This window comes from Acipenser ruthenus, chromosome 24 (assembly GCF_902713425.1).
Source record: "Acipenser ruthenus chromosome 24, fAciRut3.2 maternal haplotype, whole genome shotgun sequence".
Lineage (NCBI taxonomy): Eukaryota > Metazoa > Chordata > Actinopteri > Acipenseriformes > Acipenseridae > Acipenser > Acipenser ruthenus.
Window position 1 is genome coordinate 11,710,442 of NC_081212.1, and position 18,668 is coordinate 11,729,109.

General features: G+C 45.0%; 1 protein-coding gene across 6 annotated transcripts in view; it reads left to right on the plus strand.

Moving 5' to 3' along the window:
* LOC117398692 (serine/threonine-protein kinase ULK3) overlaps positions 1–17,045 on the plus strand; it is a 46,554-nt gene extending 29,509 nt beyond the window's left edge. Inside the window, exons 12-16 of one of the 6 annotated variants that reach the window (XM_058998382.1) lie at positions 3,342–3,420; positions 11,470–11,510; positions 13,439–13,486; positions 14,250–14,313; positions 16,844–17,045. In XM_058998382.1, the coding sequence (XP_058854365.1) occupies positions 3,342–3,420; positions 11,470–11,510; positions 13,439–13,486; positions 14,250–14,313; positions 16,844–16,860 (249 nt within the window). In that variant the 3' untranslated portion in view covers positions 16,861–17,045. Of the gene's footprint in view, positions 1–3,341; positions 3,421–4,628; positions 4,807–11,469; positions 11,511–13,438; positions 13,493–14,249; positions 14,314–16,843 lie in introns of those variants that run through there. The other 5 variants (XR_009308407.1, XR_009308406.1, XR_009308405.1 and 2 more) reach the window with 5 other exon arrangements.
* The last annotated feature ends 1,623 nt before the right edge of the window (positions 17,046–18,668 follow it).

Consider the following 18,668-nt stretch of genomic DNA (forward strand, 5'->3'; position numbering starts at 1 on the left):
AACACAAGCTCAGTGGCCCAAGGGGCCAGTAGTTAAAAATCTAAACGTAGAGCCCTGACAATACAGTACAAAAGAGATTCATAAAGTGCCTTTCGTGAAACACCTCAAAGCGCTGTACTTATGTTAAACAATGTAATAAAATGCCTTGGCAAATAAATAGACTTTTAATCTTAATTAATTATTGGCACCGATGCTGAGTCCAGCAGAGAATTGGATAAGTAGGCAGCACGGTGCCTGAACGCCCTCCCTGCCTCCCACAGTTTTGAGCCCAGGTTTCGGGATGGTCAGTAGTCCAGCAGTAGAAGAGCATAGAGAACGGGCTGGAACGCATTCAAACAGCATGTCTGAGAGGCGCTTGGAGCAGGGCCATTAAGGGTCAACAACACCATTTTCAAATCAATCCAAACTGAAACAGGCAGCCCGTGAGGCCTCTTAAGACCGGTGTGAGGCGCTCTGTAGAGCCGGTGTGAGTCAGCACTCCAGGGTTCACAGAGTGAGACGCGCTGTAGAGCCGGTGTGAGTCAGCACTCCAGGGTTCACAGAGTGAGACGCGCTGTAGAGCCGGTGTGAGTCAGCACTCCAGGGTTCACAGTGTGAGACGCTCTGTAGAGCCGGTGTGAGTCAGCACTCTAGGGTTCACAGTGTGAGACGCTCTGTAGAGCCGGTGTGTCAGCACTGCGGCAGCAGGGTTCAACGTGTGAGATGCTCTGTAGAGCCGGTGTGAGTCAGCACTCCGGCAGCAGGGTTCACAGTGTGAGACACTCTGTAGAGCCGGTGTGAGTCAGCACTCCAGGGTTCACAGTGTGAGACGCTCTGTAGAGCCGGTGTGAGTCAGCACTCCAGGATTCACAGTGTGAGACGCTCTGTAGAGCCGGTGTGAGTCAGCACTCCAGGATTCACAGTGTGAGACGCTCTGTAGAGCCGGTGTGAGTCAGCACTCCAGGGTTCACAGTGTGAGACGCTCTGTAGAGCCGGTGTGAGTCAGCACTCCAGGGTTCACAGTGTGAGACACTATGTAGAGCCGGTGTGAGTCAGCACTCCAGGGTTCAACGTGTGAGACGCTCTGTAGAGCCGGTGTGAGTCAGCACTCCAGGGTTCACAGTGTGAGATGCTCTGTAGAGCCGGTGTGAGTCAGCACTCCAGGGTTCACAGTGTGAGACACTATGTAGAGCCGGTGTGAGTCAGCACTCCAGAGTTCACAGTGTGAGACGCTCTGTAGAGCCGGTGTGAGTCAGCACTCCAGGGTTCACAGTGTGAGACGCTCTGTAGAGCCGGTGTGAGTCAGCACTCCAGGGTTCACAGTGTGAGACGCTCTGTAGAGCCGGTGTGAGTCAGCACTGCGGCAGCAGGGTTCAACGTGTGAGACGCTCTGTAGAGCCGGTGTGAGTCAGCAATCTAGGGTTCACAGTGTGAGACGCTCTGTAGAGCCGGTGTGAGTCAGCACTCCAGGGTTCACAGTGTGAGACGATATGTAGAGCCGGTGTGAGTCAGCACTCCAGGGTTCACAGTGTGAGACGCTCTGTTGAGCCGGTGTGAGTCAGCACTCCAGGGTTCACAGTGTGAGGCGCTGTGTAGAGCCGGTGTGAGTCAGCACTCCAGGGTTCACAGTGTGAGACGCTCTGTAGAGCCGGTGTGAGTCAGCACTCCAGGGTTCACAGTGTGAGGCGCTGTGTAGAGCCGGTGTGAGTCAGCACTCCGGCAGCAGGCTTCACAACCAACTGTTTCTGACAGGGAGGATTGTGGTAGACCAGTGAGCAGTGAGTTACAATCATGCAGTCTCTGCATTGACCAGGGCTTCAGCTGAGACTTGGTCTAAAACATTTCTCAGCCTAGCTATATTCCTTAGATGAAGAAAGGCTTTGCAAATCATTTTTATGTGCTGGTTAAAGTTAAGCTCTGAGTCAAATAAAACCCCAAGTTTCCTAATGGTAGGTTTTAAGACATGTTCAGTGTCGTGTAGAAACACATAATCAAGTGGGGACTTCGCTAACAGGTGCTTGGAGCTAAATTACATTATTTCCGTTTTCTCAGTTAAGCTGCTAGACATTTAGCTGCATCCATAATTGTATACACAAGTTTGGCAAAACCCTAGACACACTTTAAAGATTAAGATTAAAAAACAGGATAGTGCTTTTTGTTAAGGTTGTGGGAATTGAATTACATTTAATTCTCATTTAAAAAAATAATTTCAATAAAAACACACTTTTATAAAATGGCTTTCTTATCTTAGTGGGTTTAAATGTAACTTTAAAATGGCTGTTTTTGTATTATGTGTATACTGTTATTTAAATGGTCTGACTGTGGCAGTTGTATGTGTGACATGCTATACAAATATCTTTTTTTCTGCTATGTACTTTACAGTGCTTTGCGATACTTTTGTGTAAAAAGTGCTATGTAAATGCAATAAATAAATAAATGGGATGGGTCAAGATACCTGACAGCCTGGCTCCTATAGGAGACCTTGACTCTTGGAACAGCATGTTTTAAAACAGAGAGAGACCTTCAAACATGGTGATTGACTGATGGAACTAGAAGACAATGCAAGTATTCAGGCACTCTGAACAAAACAGCCCCATGTGACAGGGATGGCTGTAGAGGTGACGTCAAGCCAGAGTGCAGGAAGGAAACATACAAAAATACTGCGGTGCAAAAGGCGCTGCGTGAGCCGTTTTTATTTTCAGACACAAAAATACACTCTTGCTTACAGGGCGAAAATAAAACAGTTAAACAAAACAAAATCTCGAACCCAAAAATACATAAATTAGTCAGGCTGGGCAGTAGCCTTCACTGACACAGATTTCTTTCAGTTTTGTTTTCTTTTCAGTTTACCTCGCTCTGGTTCCTCCTTCCTAGAACACCCGCTCAGAGCAGTGGATTTGTGGATGAAGGTTCCCATCCACGCTGCCAAACAAAACCTACGGCTCTTCACCATCACATTTAATAAAACAATAACAAAACAACACGGCTACGCCGTCATATTTATAAATAAATAAAATTCTATAACAACAACAACAACAATAATAATAATAATAATACAACAAAACAAATGCAAAATAATAAATTGAACAGGAGTGGAGGGGTACCCCGTTCTAAAAATAAACAGTACATTTATGGCAGGGCTTTGCCTCGCCCCCTTTTCATGTGCAGGGCTCCTGGCTTGGGGATCGGAGGATGTCCACTGACCATCACTTCTTCTGAGCTGTTTTGGGGAATTACTGAGTTGGGGGAAACAATCTTAAATGGTGGGGGGAAAAAAAAGAGCAATGTCTCCTGGTTTCAAGCAAAGAAAATTCTGAATTTGGAAGTTGTTCCCCTGTGATTGATTGTCTGTGTCTCTGCAGGAGGAAGAGGGCGAGGATGGCAGTGGCACACTGGATCTATACCAGCAGAGTCTGGGGGAGCTGCTGCTCATGCTGGCTGGTATGTCATGTTTCAGGGATAATGACATTGCTGTGCCGTGCTACGAGATAGTAATACGACGAGTCAATAAAGCCTGAAAGTGGAGGGAGTACCATTATTAACAAGGAACCTGCCTCAGCAATTGCGTTATCACTATTATACTATTAGGGTCATTCCACACCAACTCAACCAGAAAAGGGGCATTTTGTTGCCCGACCGTCTCAGATTTTGCTAGAAAAATTCTCCAGGGGGTTATCGGGCCTGCTGAGTTCAGAAATGCCAATAATTTTTTTGTTTTTAATTTCACCTTTGAGCTGTAACCTGGCAAAGGTCAACTTAGACGCTACCATCATGTGTAGTACCTCGTTCGACTCGTAATGAATAGGGCTTTCAAGAAAAAAATACCAGGAGCACCTAACTCACTTTTGGCAAGTTGCCAGACGACGGGTAAATGACGAGTTTTATTTGAACTTCAGCCCAACCCTTTACCCTGTAGGGGATGCTGGTCCTAAAATGTTAGTATTGCTGTAAGAACCTTAGGGACCACGCTTCAGAATTTTGTGAAACACTTTTGGTCCCCCCACGGGTCATTAACCCCCTAGAAATTTGAAGTTTTGGTATTTCTACCAAGTTTAGGCCAAAATAACTGATGTGGCGGGGCTTTTTAGTATCCGCTGATTACGGATTTTTGAAGTTGCATTTGTCATGCATTCAAGCATTGCTTATGGCCACTTTGGTGAGGCTAAAGTACCACAGAGTCCTAACCGAACTGGCATTATTCTTCAATTTCGCATTGTCTGGGGTTAGATCTAGAGTAAAACGTGACAGGGTGTGCTTCCAGTGGCACTAGCTTGGAGCTGAGGGGTTATGAACTTATCTGTGGAACTTAGATTTCTTTGTTACAGTGACACATTTGAAATTACCAAACCTCACTCAGGTGTGTTCTGAAAACTACAAACTGATAGAAAACACCAAAAATAGATTACCATGGTAAACTTAAGGAACTTGAGGGGTTAACAACTTCCGCCGTCACTGGAATTTCACTTCGCTCCTACAAGAATCTAACTACAAGAATCTAAGTATATAATTACACAAAAAGGAAAGACTCTTCAACATTTTAAAAGTTACATGCAGAATGTAGTTGGTTAACAACTGCTATAGAAACCACACATCACAAAGTTCAGTAACTTTGATGCCTTTTACCGATCCTTGTGTCTTGTGGCTTTTAGTGGGATCAGCACACCACTTCGGAACTATGAGATGCTTATACTTATCAAGAAAAACTTGACGATGGTACAGGCATATAGTCACTGGACCACCTTCTCCAGAGAACCTCAGCCGTAGCAGCTTTTGGTCATCTTTAGAGACTTCGACCAAAGAACTGATATTGCTGGTCAGTCAACTAAAGTAAGACAATATATCTTGAATGAGAGGCATTGTGAATAAAACACAATCAACACATCTCCAGTCCATTTGGTGACTGATTCAATCCTAGTTTCACATTCTTGTTTGTGATTCAATCCTAGTTTCACGTTCCTGTTTGTGATTTAATCCTGGGTTCACGTTCATGTTTGTGATTTAATCCTGGGTTCACGTTCGTGTTTGGTGACTGATTTAATCCTGGTTTCACGTTCGTGTTTGTGATTTAATCCTGGGTTCATGTTCATGTTTGTGATTTAATCCTGGGTTCATGTTCATGTTTGTGATTTAATACTGGGTTCACATTCATGTTTGTGATTTAATCTTGGTTTCACATTCGTGTTTGTGATTTAATCCTGGTTTCACGTTCTTGTTTGTGATTTAATCCTGGTTTCACCTTTGTGTTTGTGATTTAATCCTGGGTTCACGTTCATGTTTGTGATTTAATCCTGGGTTCACGTTCATGTTTGTGATTTAATCCTGGGTTCATGTTCATGTTTGTGATTTAATCCTGGGTTCATGTTCATGTTTGTGATTTAATCCTGGGTTCACATTCATGTTTGTGATTTAATCCTGGGTTCACATTCATGTTTGTGATTTAATCCTGGTTTCACGTTCTTGTTTGTGATTTAATCCTGGGTTCACATTCATGTTTGTGATTTAATCCTGGGTTCACGTTCATGTTTGGACACATTACAGCAAAGCCTTTCTTTAAGGCCACTTCAGTGTAAAGAAAGATTTTTCAAAAGGTTAACCATTGTTAAAGACATGCATGTAATCTAGAGGTCCGTTGGAGTGTTTATACAGACGGATGTGTGCAGTGCAAGGTTATTTATTCAATATTTATTTATTTATGCCTTTCCATATGTACAGAATGCATTGTACAGATGACGTTTAAATTTGCATGTATAGACATTATCCTTCGGGCACCCTCTGCTGCAGCAAACCACAACTCAACTCCTGCTGTTTATCTGAACAATGTCGCACGACTCTCGCAATGTATAATGTAGAGATCTCGCTAAGAAGACTTAATAAATATTTAAATGAGTATATTGCGGCTGTCTTCATTAACATATTTTCTCACCCTTGCACACGAGTGGCCGAGGATTCTCCTTTATGCCTTTCCACCGGTTGCTTCCAATGTGCCTGGAGAAAATCAGGCAGGAATGAGCCAGGGTGCTTTTAGTGGCCCCTTGGTGGCCCAGGAGAACATGGTTCTCCACGCTGGTCCAGCTATTGCGCCACCAAACTTGTCAATTGCCCACACGCTGCAACCTGCTCAGCTAGGTGCAGGAGACGTTGTGGCACCCCAACCATCGAGCCCACAGCTCTGGTTCTGGTCCCTGAACAGCTCTGGTTCAGCTAGTTAGGCTTGTCGAAGAGAGTCATATAGACTCTCCAGAATGTGAGAGCTGCTTCAACACGCGCTCAGTATGGATACAAGTGGGGCGTGTTCCAAACTTGGTGTTTGGCACATCAGGTTGATCCCAAGACTTGTCTCATGCCAGTCATTCTGCAGTTTTTGCAGGAGCTCTTTGATGAGGGTAAGTCCCCCTCGAAGGTTTACTTGGCAGCCATCTCTGCATGCCATGTTAAAATTGACTCTGTGTCTCCAGGGGCTCATTTTCTGGCTGACCAGTTACTGAAAGGGGCGCGGAGGCTGCAGCCTCCTTTTGAAGGACATAGTTCCTCAGTGGCGGTTAAATGTGGTGCTGCGTGCAGTCACAAAACCACCCTTTGAACCTCTGCATTCTACAGAGCTTAAATACCTGTCTCTGAAGGCAGCTTTTTTACTTGCCATCACCTCTGCCAGACGTGTGATTGAGATGCAGGCATTTCCAGTGGCAAAAGCTTGTTTGTTTTTTACAGAGTCTAGGACTAAGGTCATGCTCCATACGAATCCGGCCTCTGTGCCCAAATGCCTATCGACCTTCCATGTCAATCAGTCTGTGGAACTGGAGGCTTTTCATCCTCCACCATTCCAGTCATATGAGGAGCGTCTGCTCCATATGCTTTGCCGGTTAGGGCATTAGCGTATTATGTTGACAGGACAAAAAGTTGGCAGCAATCTGAGCAACTGTTTATGTGCTGTGGAACTAAGAACCAAGGTCAAGCTCTATCAAAACAGAGGCTGTCCAGTTGGATCGTGGAGACAGTAAAGATTGCTTACGAACAAGCCAACTTGCTCCCTCCAGAAGGTCACAGGTCATTCCACCAGGGGTCTTGCTACCTCTTGGGTGTTGTTTCAGGGTGCATCAGTCTCTGACATTTGCGATGCAATGGTGTGGGCCACTCCTCACACCTTCACAAGGTTTTACAGGCTTAATGTCCTGGATCCTCAGAACCCTGCCTTTGGAACCATAGTGCTGACAGCAGACGGATTCAGAAGCACATGCATGAGGTAATTCTATGTTCTGTGGACATTACCGTGCTTTATAAGTATGGCAAGCCATCGGTCTCGTCTGTTCTGCAAGTCATCTCCTTGTGACGGCTTGGGTATGCTTACCCATTGTGTAATGGAATACATTTCGTACTTGAATTATATGCATTAGGCTGAAGAAGATGTATGGCACTGCTGTGGGGGTGGAGACAGGCGTGCTGATGTCACGGGCATAAGACGCAGCTTTGGTAGAGTGTTCATTTGAATCGGGTGTAATAGGGTAACCCATTGTGTAATGGATATATTTCTATTTCAGGGAACCAGAGTTATGATAATAACCTAATGATTTCTGTCATTTATTAGTAAATTACTCTTTTCAGCTGGGAGTTGTGCCAGAGCAAAGTCACTTTAAAGCGGGACCCAACGACTGTAGGAAAAGTTTGAGAGCTGCTGGTGTAGTGCAAGCTGTGATGAATCATACCAGAGGTCATGCCCACTTTTAATAACTGATGATTAAGACTTTTCTTTACTAAACTTGTGGGACTCGTACATGTGCACACGATGGTGCAGACTATCTTCATTGGACTTGTGCATGTGCACACGATGGTGCAGGCTATCTTCATTGGACTTGTGCATGTGTACACGATGGTGCAGGCTATCTTCATTGGACTTGTGCATGTGCACACGATGGTGCAGGCTATCTTCATTGGACTTGTGCATGTGCACACAATGGTGCAGGCTATCTTCATTGGACTTGTGCATGTGTACACGATGGTGCAGGCTATCTTCATTGGACTTGTGCATGTGCACACGATGGTGCAGGCTATCTTCATTGGACTTGTGCATGTGCACATGATGGTGCAGGCTATCTTCATTGGACTTGTACATGTGCACACGATGGTGCAGGCTATCTTCATTGGACTTGTGCATGTGTACACGATGGTGCAGGCTATCTTCATTGGACTTGTGCATGTGTACACGATGGTGCAGGCTATCTTCATTGGACTTGTGCATGTGCACACGATGGTGCAGGCTATCTTCATTGGACTTGTGCATGTGCACACGATGGTGCAGGCTATCTTCATTGGACTTGTGCATGTGTACACGATGGTGCAGGCTATCTTCATTGGACTTGTACATGTGCACACGATGGTGCAGGCTATCTTCATTGGACTTGTGCATGTGCACACGATGGTGCAGGCTATATTCATTGGACTTGTGCATGTGCACATGATGGTGCAGGCTATCTTCATTGGACTTGTACATGTGTACACGATGGATGCAGGGCACAGTGATCTTTTTCATGATACTGATTGACTTGTATTTCTAGTCATGGACCGGCATGTATTCAAACGGATGTCTTTGCTTGTGCTGTCTGTGTCATGTTGTTCTTATTAGGTTAGTGTTTATAAGCGGAGCCATCGCTTTACCTCACCCAGTGAAAAAGGGCTCCAGTCGAGTGCAGTTTGAAAGCCAGATGTGGGCTGCCTTAGCTGCACGGAGAATGCCAGTGCCTGTGTGTGGTATATGCACAGGCTCATCTGTTTCAAATTGAAATTGCATAGCCCATATGTTACTGTTCTTTCATTTTGGAAACAAAAAGCCTGCTGGTGATTTGCTGTTTATTGAAAAACCTTTCTGCTGAATTTGATATTTTGCCATCGCATGTCAGCCAGATTAAGGTTACTTCTAGTATTTCTTGTGAATCAGATATAGCTCCTCAGTATATTAATGCTATATGTATCTTCACATAGGTTTTAGAACACCACTGTTGAACACAGAGTTGTCTGGGAGTGTGTGCTTTTGATCTCCCACACGAGATGCATATCCCTGGCACTGAGGGTATGGGGAGGTGTCCCTATGTATGTCACAGTGCAGTTTTACATATATGAGATGTGGTACCCAGTCTCTCTTTGATTTCTATTCATTTCTGTCTCCCTCTGTGTATGAAATCCCCTGTGAAGGTGATATAATGGAGGCGGCCATACATCAGTATGTCCCACTTCACACATTACAGCATATATCTGAAGAGCCGCCTGTCCAATTGAACTTGCTATTCGTATTATTTAGCTTGCGTTATTGAGAACATCAGATTCTGGGCATATACAGCAAGATAGCTTACTTGTCCTCAAAGTGGCTATTTACAGTTTTCTAGATATTTTAGCATCGTAAATATTGTGGAAACTCTAGATCTGTAGTAATTGTTTATTCGTTACTTGCAATCACACAACATTGCAAACTTGTGTAATGAAATGTCATGTAAACTGTTGACAGAAATCTAATAACATGTGTCTTTGTGTTAATCTTTTTGTTTATGGTTTTGCTATACGTATTTGGGCCCAGTGCCAAAAGTCTGTAAAAAAGGTGTGGATTTGCACAGGTTTCTCCAGGGTCCCGTGTTCTGTCTCATTTATACAAATCTGCTTATCCAATGAGGTGAAACCTGGTAAGATCATTCTTATTATTGCGAGTCTGCTGGTACATAGAGATGCCTGTTCCTCTGTCTTTATGTACACATGCACATATGTAGCTCCCACATGTTTACTAACATATAAAGAACTGCTTAACCAGTTGGAATGAAGCTTGGTTATTGAGAGGATCGTAATCTTGGGTTACATGGAGGAACTTGTCTGAGCCTCGATGCCATACCCTGTTCATATGGAGGTGCTGGTGATTTTGCTGTTTCATACCCTGTACATATGGATGTGCTGGTGATTTGCTGTTTCATACCCTGTACATATGGATGTGCTGGTGATGTTGCTGTTTCATACCCTGTACATATGGATGTGCTGGTGATTTTGCTGTTTCATACCCTGTACATATGGATGTGCTGGTGATTTTGCTGTTTCATACCCTGTACATATGGATGTGCTGGTGATTTTGCTGTTTCATACCCTGTACATATGGAGGTGCTGGTGATTTTGCTGTTTCATACCCTGTACATTTGGAGGTGCTGGTGATTTTGCTGTTTCATACCCTGTACATATGGAGGTGCTGGTGATTTTGCTGTTTCATACCCTGTACATATGGATGTGCTGGTGATTTGCTGTTTCATACCCTGTACATATGGATGTGCTGGTGATTTGCTGTTTCATACCCTGTACATATGGATGTGCTGGTGATTTTGCTGTTTCATACCCTGTACATATGGATGTGCTGGTTATTTGCTGTTTCATACCCTGTACATATGGAGGTGCTGGTGATTTTGCTGTTTCATACCCTGTACATATGGAGGTGCTGGTGATTTTGCTGTTTCATACCCTGTACATATGGAGGTGCTGGTGATTTGCTGTTTCATACCCTGTACATATGGAGGTGCTGGTGATTTTGCTGTTTCATACCCTGTACATATGGATGTGCTGGTGATTTGCTGTTTCATACCCTGTACATATGGAGGTGCTGGTGATTTTGCTGTTTCATACCCTGTACATATAGATGTGCTGGTGATTTGCTGTTTCATACCCTGTACATATGGAGGTGCTGGTGATTTGCTGTTTCATACCCTGTACATATGGAGGTGCTGGTGATTTGCTGTTTCATACCCTGTACATATGGAGGTGCTGGTGATTTGCTGTTTCATACCCTGTACATATGGAGGTGCTGGTGATTTTGCTGTTTCATACCCTGTACATTTGGAGGTGCTGGTGATTTGCTGTTTCATGCTCTGATTTTGTATTTACAGCCGTGGCAGGGGATGAATTTCACTAACATACTTAAGCATCAGAAATCAACCAGTCACAGTGAAGTTTTGCCAGAATTCTAGTATATCTTAAGATGTGTACAGACGTCATTGTGTGCATGGAGCACCACACATCAGCATCCTATTAACTTCACTCTTTCTTTAAATATTGATGAACTTGACACTAGTTTCTCTGAAGAAAATATTCCTGAAATTGCTACAAACTTCAAAAAACACACGTTTCTCTGGCTGCACTTTATTCATTATATTCATTATTCAGGGACTATAGCAGTTGATTCTGGACTGAACCATTTCACAAATGGGGGTGGGGGGTTATCTTTTACAAAATATAAATATATTTCATTTTAAAGCTATTCCTTTGTGTGATTTATAATAAGTGTTAATACATCATGTGTAGGGTGTCTCTTACTGTATTCATTTCACACAGTTTGAGCTTTGCGGTCCCCTTGTCCAAATGCACAATATTACATCTCTTCTATAATAAGAGACACCCTGCACACGACGCCGTCACATATATTATCTGAGAACCTGTCAGTTTTGATGAGATTTGTTTTCTCTTGTCCTGCTGCAGCGGAACCCCAAGGCAGGCGGAGGGATCTGCTTCACAGTGAGGTGAGTTCCGGGCCCCAGGTGTGAGAGGGAGCAGGTCAGTCTCTTCGCGCCATAAAGAGAAAGCAGCTATGGGCAATTCCACCAGGATCGTTGGCTCTGGCCAATTGTAGTGGTCGTGGGATTGCTGCGGTGAGGGAGCACAATTTGACAGTCCTAAATTTGGGAGATAATTGGGGTAAAATAATTTGACACACTAAATCTAGAAGAAAAATACAAATTAAGTAGCTTCAAGTGGCCCTTTTATTCTCTTGTTCTTTGTGATGGTTGCAATCATGTTGAGTGCTTCTGTAGATCTTCTTAAGCTCTTGTCATGTTTCTCTTTATCTGTCTTTACCTGTCTGTGAGCTTGTCTTGTAACTGTCTAGGACTGAGCATGCCTGCTGATTGCTCTGTATTGTATACACCGCTACACTGCAGCTGGACTGCATGTCTCCAATTATTAGTTTCTTTAAAACTGCTAAAATAAGAAGCTGCAATAGTTCCCGGTACAAACCCAAAGCAACTGAGACTGGACCCTGCTCCGATTAGTGATTTGATAATGAGTGAGAGCCATTTGACAAAACACACATACTAGTTATCGAATTCTAAAAATGATGTTTGGTTTCGATAGCTGCTATGAGCATACATTTCATCATGACAGTGTGGTTCGGATCATAGGCCAGTTTGGATTACTGAGGTTCAGAGTTTTTTTATCATGAAAGATAAAGGACATTATAGGCAAAATTCATGTCATAGCATCTCAAAACTAGTGCACAGTTGTGTATGTGTGTAAGTATGTACTGTGAGCGTGCGTAAAGCTTGCAGTTACTGTGTCTGGGTCTAGTGTTTAAAGGGGGTTGACTGGACTTGGCCGGGACACTTTACCACACATGGTGTCAGGTGGGAATAGCGCACCCTACTGACCCAGCTGCGAACTGCAAAAAAAAAAAAAAAGTATATGGAAGAACTGTTAAGGGCAACCGCAGACAGCGAGAGTTGTGGTTGCTGTCACAAGGGAGGAGTAGCTGTCTGCAGAGCCAGAGGGAGAAGCACCGCTGTCTCCAGAGCCAGGGGGAGAAGCACCGCTGTCTGCAGAGCCAGAGGGAGAAGCACCGCTGTCTGCAGAGCCAGAGGGAGAAGCACCGCTGTCTGCAGAGACAGAGGGAGAAGCACCGCTGTCTCCAGAGCCAGAGGGAGAAGCACCGCTGTCTGCAGAGCCAGGGGGAGAAGCACCGCTGTCTGCAGAGCCAGAGGGAGAAGCACCGCTGTCTGCAGAGCCAGAGGGAGAAGCACCGCTGTCTGCAGAGCCAGGGGGAGAAGCACCGCTGTCTGCAGAGCCAGAGGGAGAAGCACCGCTGTCTGCAGAGACAGAGGGAGAAGCACCGCTGTCTCCAGAGCCAGAGGGAGAAGCACCGCTGTCTGCAGAGCCAGGGGGAGAAGCACCGCTGTCTGCAGAGCCAGAGGGAGAAGCACCGCTGTCTGCAGAGCCAGAGGGAGAAGCACCGCTGTCTGCAGAGCCAGGGGGAGAAGCACCGCTGTCTGCAGAGCCAGGGGGAGAAGCACCGCTGTCTGCAGAGCCAGAGGGAGAAGCACCGCTGTCTGCAGAGCCAGAGGGAGAAGCACCGCTGTCTGCAGAGCCAGAGGGAGAAGCACCGCTGTCTGCAGAGCCATTCTCAAAGCAGCACAATTCACAGACAAACGCATAAACCAATTTAGTAAATAGTGCAGAATAATCTCAAATAAACTGTAACAACGAAGTGAATAAATAACATAGTGAATGAATGTCGTGGTGAGTATTTCAGCTTTGTGTAAATGCTTAGTGAATGACTAAACATTTCATTGTAGTTAATTAAACTACAGATGTGTTTGAACTTGACACCCAGTTGTGTATGTCCACCGGTGGCCACTAAACTAGATTCTCTTGTGATGCTTTTGTTTTAATCGTCCAGATTAAGAGCTTGATGAGCAGAGCAGAGTACCTCAAAGAGCAGCTGAAGGTAAGACTTTTATTACATTGGAGACTCTCCGACAGGCTTTCAAAAGGTCATGTTTGTTCTGAAAGGATTAAACCAATGTCGTGGTATCCCTGGATAGACAAGCGTCCCTCAAACATATCCAGATGAGTTATTTAACAATGCAGTGGTACCCCAAAACGTTTCATCCTTCCCTATTAAACACTAAGTAGTGGTACATTTAGAAATTCAGTGACAGGCGTTTCAACTGTGTCTCGGTGATGAAATGGTCAAAACGATTGTCATTGAGTTTCCTTTAGTATTTTTAAATGTATCCCAAAATGTTATATGTTAAATGTTGGGTAGCAATGGCAAACGACTGGGATTAGGATATATATTGCCTGTTATCCCAACTCAGACCCCTTGTTTACTAATTAACTGTGTGTTCCTGAATAGATAATCTCCCCTCTTCAAAAACAAGCAACACATTTGAAGGGTTTGTAGTGGTGAACCTGCTCTGTATCTCTTGGCTGCTGTGTACCTGGAGTGAAGACAGTCTCCACCAGGGGGCAGTATGTGCAGTACTCCCTGTCTGTGTACCTGGAGTGAAGACAGTCTCCACGAGGGGGCAGTATGTGCAGTACTCCCTGTCTGTGTACCTGGAGTGAAGACAGTCTCCACGAGGGGGCAGTATGTGCAGTACTCCCTGTCTGTGTGCCTGGTGTGAAGACAGTCTCCACCAGGGGGCAGTATGTGCAGTACTCCCTGTCTGTGTGCCTGGTTCTGAATGCGTGTGTCTGTGTTGCAGATGAGAGAGACCCAGACTGAAGCCACGATGGACAGGGAGCCTCTCTCCGAGTCTGTCAGGAGCTGTGAGTATTACAAACTGCTAGACAAGTGTTTCAACAAGCATGAGTACAAATACCCAGCTCTAACCACTAGACCACTCAGCCTCCCTCCCAGTCCCTCAGCTCTACTCACTAGATCACTCAGCCTCCCTCCCAGTCCCTCGGCTCTAATCACTAGATCACTCAGCCTCCCTCCCAGTCTCTCAGCTCTAATCACTAGATCACTCAGCCTCCCTCCCAGTCCCTTAGCTCTAATCACTAGATCACTCAGCCTCCCTCCCAGTCCCTCAGCTCTAACCACTAGACCACTCAGCCTCCCTCCCAGTCCCTTAGCTCTAATCACTAGATCACTCAGCCTCCCTCCCAGTCCCTTAGCTCTAATCACTAGATCACTCAGCCTCCCTCCCAGTCCCTCAGCTCTAACCACTAGACCACTCAGCCTCCCTCCCAGTCCCTTAGCTCTAATCACTAGATCACTCAGCCTCCCTCCCAGTCCCTTAGCTCTAATCACTAGATCACTCACCCTCCCTCCCAGTCCCTTAGCTCTAATCACTAGATCACTCAGCCTCCCTCCCAGTCCCTCAGCTCTAACCACTAGACCACTCAGCCTCCCTCCCAGTCCCTTAGCTCTAATCACTAGATCACTCAGCCTCCCTCCCAGTCCCTTAGCTCTAATCACTAGATCACTCAGCCTCCCTCCCAGTCCCTTAGCTCTAATCACTAGATCACTCAGCCTCCATCCCAGTCCCTCAGCTCTAACCACTAGACCACTCAGCCTCCCTCCCAGTCCCTTAGCTCTAATCACTAGATCACTCAGCCTCCCTCTCAGTCCCTCAGCTCTAACCACTAGACCACTCAGCTGAGGGACTGGGAGACAGTGTGGTGTAGTGGTTAGAGCTGAGGGACTGGGAGGCAGTGTGGTCCAGTGGTTAGAGCTGAGGGACTGGGGAGGGAGGCAGCGTGGTCTAATGGTTAGAGCTGAGAGACTGGGAGGCAGTGTGGTCTAGTGGTTAGAGCAGAGGGACTGGGAGACAGGCAGTGTGGTCTAGTGGTTAGAGCTGAGGGACTGGCATTGTGGTCTACTTGTTAGAGCTGAGGGACTGGGAGACAGGCAGTGTGATAGTGAAAAGCTGCTGTAAAATAAGAACCATAAGTGCTGCTGCTGCTGAATGTTTTGTTTGGAAAGTGTTTTCCTGTTACTGAAATGTAGCTCAGTTTGATACTGGCAATGACAGGGTTAATCAACACCACACACAACACCACACAATAGCAGACATAGAAGAATGTTTTTTACGAGATTACATTTTAATTGGAGAAACTGAAAGCTGCTGGTTTAATTGAAAGCAGTTTGTGTTGGTTGTGCTGCCTGGTTTTGCAGTCTGGTTCTAATTGAGGCTCCCTGTGCTGTCTGCCTTGCTGCCGGAGAAGCACATTCCTCTGGAGCTTGGGGCATTGACCCAGCAGCTGAAACACAGGAACTCCACCGAGCTCCATTACTCCACATTGCACCATGGAGACCTGTGGCAGCGGCATGGATTGCATCACTTTATTATTATTATTATTATTATTATTATTATTATTATTATTATTATTATTATTATTATTATTATTATTATTATTATTATTTATTTCTAAGCAGACGCCCTTATCCAGGACGACTTACAATTGTTACAAGATATCACATTATTTTTACATACAATTACCCATTTATACAGTTGGGTTTTTACTGGAGCAGTCTAGGTAAAGTACCTTGCTCAAGGGTACAGCAGTGTGGAGTAGTGGTTAGGGCTGTGGGTTCAATCCCTGGTAGGGGACACTGCTGCTGTACCCTTGAGCAAGGTACTTTACCTAAATTGCTCCAGTAAAATCCCAACTGTATAAATGGGTAATTGTATGTAAAAATAATGTGATATCTTGTAACAATTGTAAGTCGCCCTGGATAAGGGCGTCTGCTAAGAAATAAATAATAATAATAAATACAGCAGCCGTGTCCCCCACCTGGGATTGAACCCACGACCCTCCGGTCAAGAGTCCAGACCACTGTCTAAATGATCAATACAGGCCTTGGGGTTGTGGAAAGCAAACATCCAGTATGCAGGTTGGCTAGTCTCTTTAGTTTTACTCTTTATTTATGTGTGAAATGTTATGACTCCAGAGGACTCGTATTTGAATGATTTCAGTGATGCAGTAATTAGATCCTGAAGACTGTGCTGCAGGAGTCATGATGCTGATACTGTGAGAGGTTAAGGAGACTGAGGGAAGCCAATACAGATTGAGTTGTACATATCCCCATGAGTTGTACATATCTTCAATCCCTGTGGAGCAATCCATTTCTAGGAATGCTGAACGGCTGGGCGGGACAGCCCCACTGCTGCATTTCTTCTGCATGGTGGATGCTGTCGCCCCTTTGATAGTAAAAGGATGCCTTTGTAAATGTGTGTTTATTTATTTGTTGATGCGTTTGTTTGACAAACAGGATTAAGATGTTTGCGTGTACGCTTTAAGTAACACTTTCATGAACCGTCCCCTTTGCGTGTCTTCTCTTCTGTCCCAGCTTGTTGTGTGCAGTGACTCGGCCGGCTCCCTGGAGCTCAGCTTCCTCGTAGTGAGGGAGCACAAGCAATTCAACCCCTGAACAAGACCCAGGGACCCCAGCACTTCCCAGCAACTCACCCCCTGAACAAGACCCAGGGACCCCAGCACTTCCCAGCAACTCACCCCCTGAACAAGACCCAGGGACCCCAGTCCGGCACAGATTTCTCAGGACTGCAGCAAGCTCAAGACAATATTGGACCCAGAGATCTGCTGATCAAGGCAACATATCTGCGATGCCATGAAGCTACAGTAGTTCAGTAAACCCCCCTTGCCAGATGCTTTGAAATTCAGTTCTGTGAAATGTCTTTAACAGAGAGGAATGGATGTGTGTGGTGCAGATAGTCAACAGGATGTGGTCACCCGATTTAACAGAGAACACCCTAGTCTGAATAAGATCTGGTATTGCCTATGATGCCTGACTAATGGGACAGTAATGGGATCAATATTCCCACTTCAAACAGTTGAGCGCAGTGTTAAACAGTTAAATGCAATATTGCAGCGTCCAAAAGGGCAAACAATTGTCAAAATCGATCAAGTTCAATCGTGTCATCTGAATTCTCATGTATCCAGTAGGACAAAAGAAACTATAGACTAGACTTTAATATTGAAAAGGAATCAAAAGAACACCTAGAGCTATATAGAGAACTTAATGAAATGTCCAGTGTGCTGGGTGTATTGCAGCTGAAGGTTACTTAATGAAATGTACGGTGTGCTGGGTGTATTGCAGCTGAAGGTTACTTAATGAAATGTACGGTGTGCTGGATGTATTGCAGCTGAAGGTTACTTAATGAAATGTACGGTGTGCTGGATGTATTGCAGCTGAAGGTTAAAGATACAGGGTAGTGAGGGTTGTGTAAAATGAGTTAGACCAGAGGTAGCTGCAAGGGTTAGACTGGGGAGCTGGGTGAAAGAAAACAAGAACACAAAAAGAGGGTAGAGGAAGGGGTAGAGAAGGGGTAGGGGTAGGTGAAGTGGTAGGGTTAGGGTTATGGGAAGGGTTATGTAAAGGTGAAGGGGTAGGGGAAGGGGTAGGTAAAAGGGTAGGGGAAGGGGTAGTGGTAGGAGAAGGGTTAGGTAAAAGGGTAAGGGTAGGGTTAGGGTTATGGGAATGGGTTGGGGTAGTGGTAGGTGAAGGGTTAGGTAAAGGGGAAGGGGTAGTGGTAGGTGAAGGGGTAGGGGAAGGGTTAGGGGAAGGTGTAGGGGTAGGGGAAGGGTTAGGTAAAAGGGTAGGGGTAGGGTTAGGGTAAGGTGTAGGGGTAGGTGAAGGGTTAGGGGTAGGGGTATGTGTATTTGAAGGGTTAGGGGTAGGGGTAGGGTTAGGGTTAATTGAGTAATGTGTTGTGGAGATTCTCCTTTCAGACCCTATGAAGAGATTGCTGCCAACACATTCCCTATTCCCGGAGGTCTGCATCTTGAGCCTGCACCCTGGGGGCTGGGATACTAGAAAACTGCTTCTATTAGCTTGACATTACTTTTGATAATCATTCAATGTACTATTGAACTGTGTACTGTGTGCTGAATCACTCAAATGAATGGTGATTCTGACAAGCTGGACAGTGCTAGAGTGCTTGGGTAGGCAAAGTCATTCTAATCATTGGTCAATTTAATTTATTGTTCAATTTGATTGTAAATAAACAGAACTGATTTGTATATGATTTGCCTTATTTAATTAAATAATATGAACACCTGAAAGCTGTGGTATTTGATTGTCAAATAAGTAGGATATTTTTTAAACTGGACCCAATGGTCATGCTTTGTCAATAAGGGTGGCAACATGACTTATA